General features: G+C 44.9%; 1 protein-coding gene across 2 annotated transcripts in view; it reads right to left on the bottom strand.

The window, feature by feature from the left end:
• The window catches only part of LOC108304031 (cyclin dependent kinase 2 interacting protein), a 13669-nt gene that overhangs the window by 8664 nt on the left and 2476 nt on the right, over positions 1-2529 (bottom strand). For both annotated transcript variants that reach the window (XM_017528068.2, XM_017528070.2), the window contains exon 2: positions 1209-1377. In XM_017528068.2, the coding sequence (XP_017383557.1) occupies positions 1209-1377 (169 nt within the window). The remainder of the gene's footprint in view (positions 1-1208; positions 1378-2529) is intronic.

The following is a 2529-nucleotide window of genomic DNA, read 5'->3' as shown; positions in this document are numbered from 1 at the left end:
AAAAAAAAAAGAAGAAGAAGATCAAACCAAACACAACATTCCCTTAGGTGAAAGCCTAATCCACAGCAGGGCCCTAACCCTCTTCAATTCTATGAAGGCTGAGAGACATGAGGAAGTTACTGAAGAAAAGTTTGAGACTAGCAGGATTTGCTTCATGAGGTTTAGGGCAAAAGCCATCTTCGTAACATAAAAGCTGCAAGTGCTAATGCAGAAGCCGCGGCAAGTTACCCAGGTCTAGCAAAGATCAATTATGAAGGTGGCTACACTATGCAACAGATTTTCAATGTAGCTGAAACAGCCTTCTATTAAAACATGCCATCCAAGACATTCACAACTAGAGAGAAGCCAATGACAGACTTCAAAGCTTCAAGGGACAGGCTGACCCTCTTGTTAGGGTAAATTGCAGTTAGTGACTTTAAGGTGAATGCTCATTTACCATTCTCAAAATCCTAGGGCCCATAAGAATGATGCTGAATCGACTCTGCCAGTGGAAGCAGCAAGAGAGCTAGGACAAGCTGTGGGGTCTGAAGATGGGACTGAATTGCTATAACCTCATGAGAAACTTGAACAGATGAGGAGTTGCTTTTTATGGATGAGCAAAGAAGGTGGTTTCCTGACATGGAATCTCTTCCTGGGGAAGATGCTGTGCACACTGTTGAAATGACAACAAAAGATTAAGAATATAAAACAACTTACTTGATAAACCAGTGGCAGAGTTTGAGGGGTCTACTGTGGGTAAAACACTATTAAACAGCAATGAGAAAGAACAGAACCAGAATAATGGCTCTACATTACATGGATGCATCCACCTTGAAAGAAAGCGAGACATGGCTGGGTGCGGTGGCTCATGCCTGTAATCCCAGCACTTAGGAAGGCCAAGGTGGGAGGATTACCTGAGGTCAGGAGTTTGAGACCAGCCTGGCTAACATGGCAAAACCATGTCTCTACTAAAAATACAAAAATTAGCTGGGTGTGGTGGCAGGCCCCTGTAATCCCAGCTACTCGGGAGGCTGAGGCAGGAGAATCGCTTGAACCTGGGAGGTGGAGTTTGCAGTGAGCTGAGATCGTGCCATTGCACTCCAGCCTGGGGGAGAGAGTGAGACTCTGTCACCAAAAACAAAAAATAAAATATAAAGACTCCCCTGAAACTTTTCGCCAGTTATTAAGGGTGAAAAACTTAAGAGCATGAACAACCTGTATGTACTTACAATAAACTGATTTTCAAGTTGGCAATATTATTCGCAGTGGTAAAACCTGCATCATTGAGGGTTTCCCACTTCAGGATTAAATTGTGCCAATCAGCCGCATTGTCCTTAATTTTTCTTGCACTGACAGATAAGACAGGTTTTCTGGGCGTTACAATTCCAACAGTCTTTGCTGATAGGGTGTAAAAGAAATAAAATTATTACCATGGAATACAATCATAGTTGGAGGGCAAATGCCCTCATAATTTTCAATAGTAAAACTATCTAAAATGTTGTATCAAGTGAACAAACAAATGTGGAAACTACAAAGTCTGAATAAATGTGAACGTTCCTGGAAGAAGACAACAGAATATTTTTAACATTTTAAGATTAACCAGGTATAGCTGAATCCTTTTCCAGCTTAATGGCTCCACAAAGTTTTTACCTTAAGCGCTTTTTTTCCCCAAAGATTGGAAATAAGGTAAAGTTGTGACTTTCTGCTAAAACTCTCCAATGGCTCACGTTACCTTCCCTACAGGATAATCTAGCCCTCGCTCCCAAGTACTTCCAGTATCCTATCCAGTCTCAGGCACTCTGATACTTTACATTTGTTCAGAGTGGCGTGGCTCATGAGTGCTCACCGTTTCACGACACCGAGACAACAGAGATGCAGTGTTGATCACCATGCTGCCACTGCCCTGCTTGGAACTCAGAAATCCAAAATCCTTCCAGACCTAGCTACCCCTCCTCATCAACATGTACATCAACCCACACACTGCCCCCCGTCAGTTTCCAGTGAAAATGAACTACTGGCAGCTCTTAAACAGCTGAGGTGCCTGCTGAGGTTTGCACCGTTCTCTCTGCAGGAAAACGCCTTTCTTCCTCAGCTTCTTGACACCCATGCTCCCAGATGCACCCAGATCCCACTGCCTGTGGGAGGCAACCCCCAGACCACCAAGAGCCAACTCAGGTTGTTTGTTCTTCCCCAGCCCTCTCATGCCCTCTTGCCTTCTCTACTCTGAACCCTGCAAAGGCTTCTCACAGCCCACAGGATAAAGTCCCCTTGAGGAATCCAAGACACACAACAGCTGGATGGTTTGTCATCTCAAGTCAGGAGACCACAGTGCCTGCGTCTGAATCCCAGCTATGACAGCTGTGAGATCTTGGGCAAGTTAATGTACCTCTCAGAGCCTCAACAGTTTCATCTGTAAAATGGGGATAAAAATATTATCTACTGGCCGGGCGCGGTGGCTCAAGCCTGTAATCCCAGCACTTTGGGAGGCCAAGGCGGGTGGATCACGAGGTCAAGAGATCGAGACCATCCTGGTCAACATGGTGAAACCCC

This window comes from Cebus imitator, unplaced genomic scaffold, assembly GCF_001604975.1.
Source record: "Cebus imitator isolate Cc_AM_T3 unplaced genomic scaffold, Cebus_imitator-1.0 Scaffold52, whole genome shotgun sequence".
NCBI lineage: Eukaryota > Metazoa > Chordata > Mammalia > Primates > Cebidae > Cebus > Cebus imitator.
Note: the sequence above shows the minus strand (reverse complement) of the source record. Positions and strands in the feature narration are given on the sequence as shown.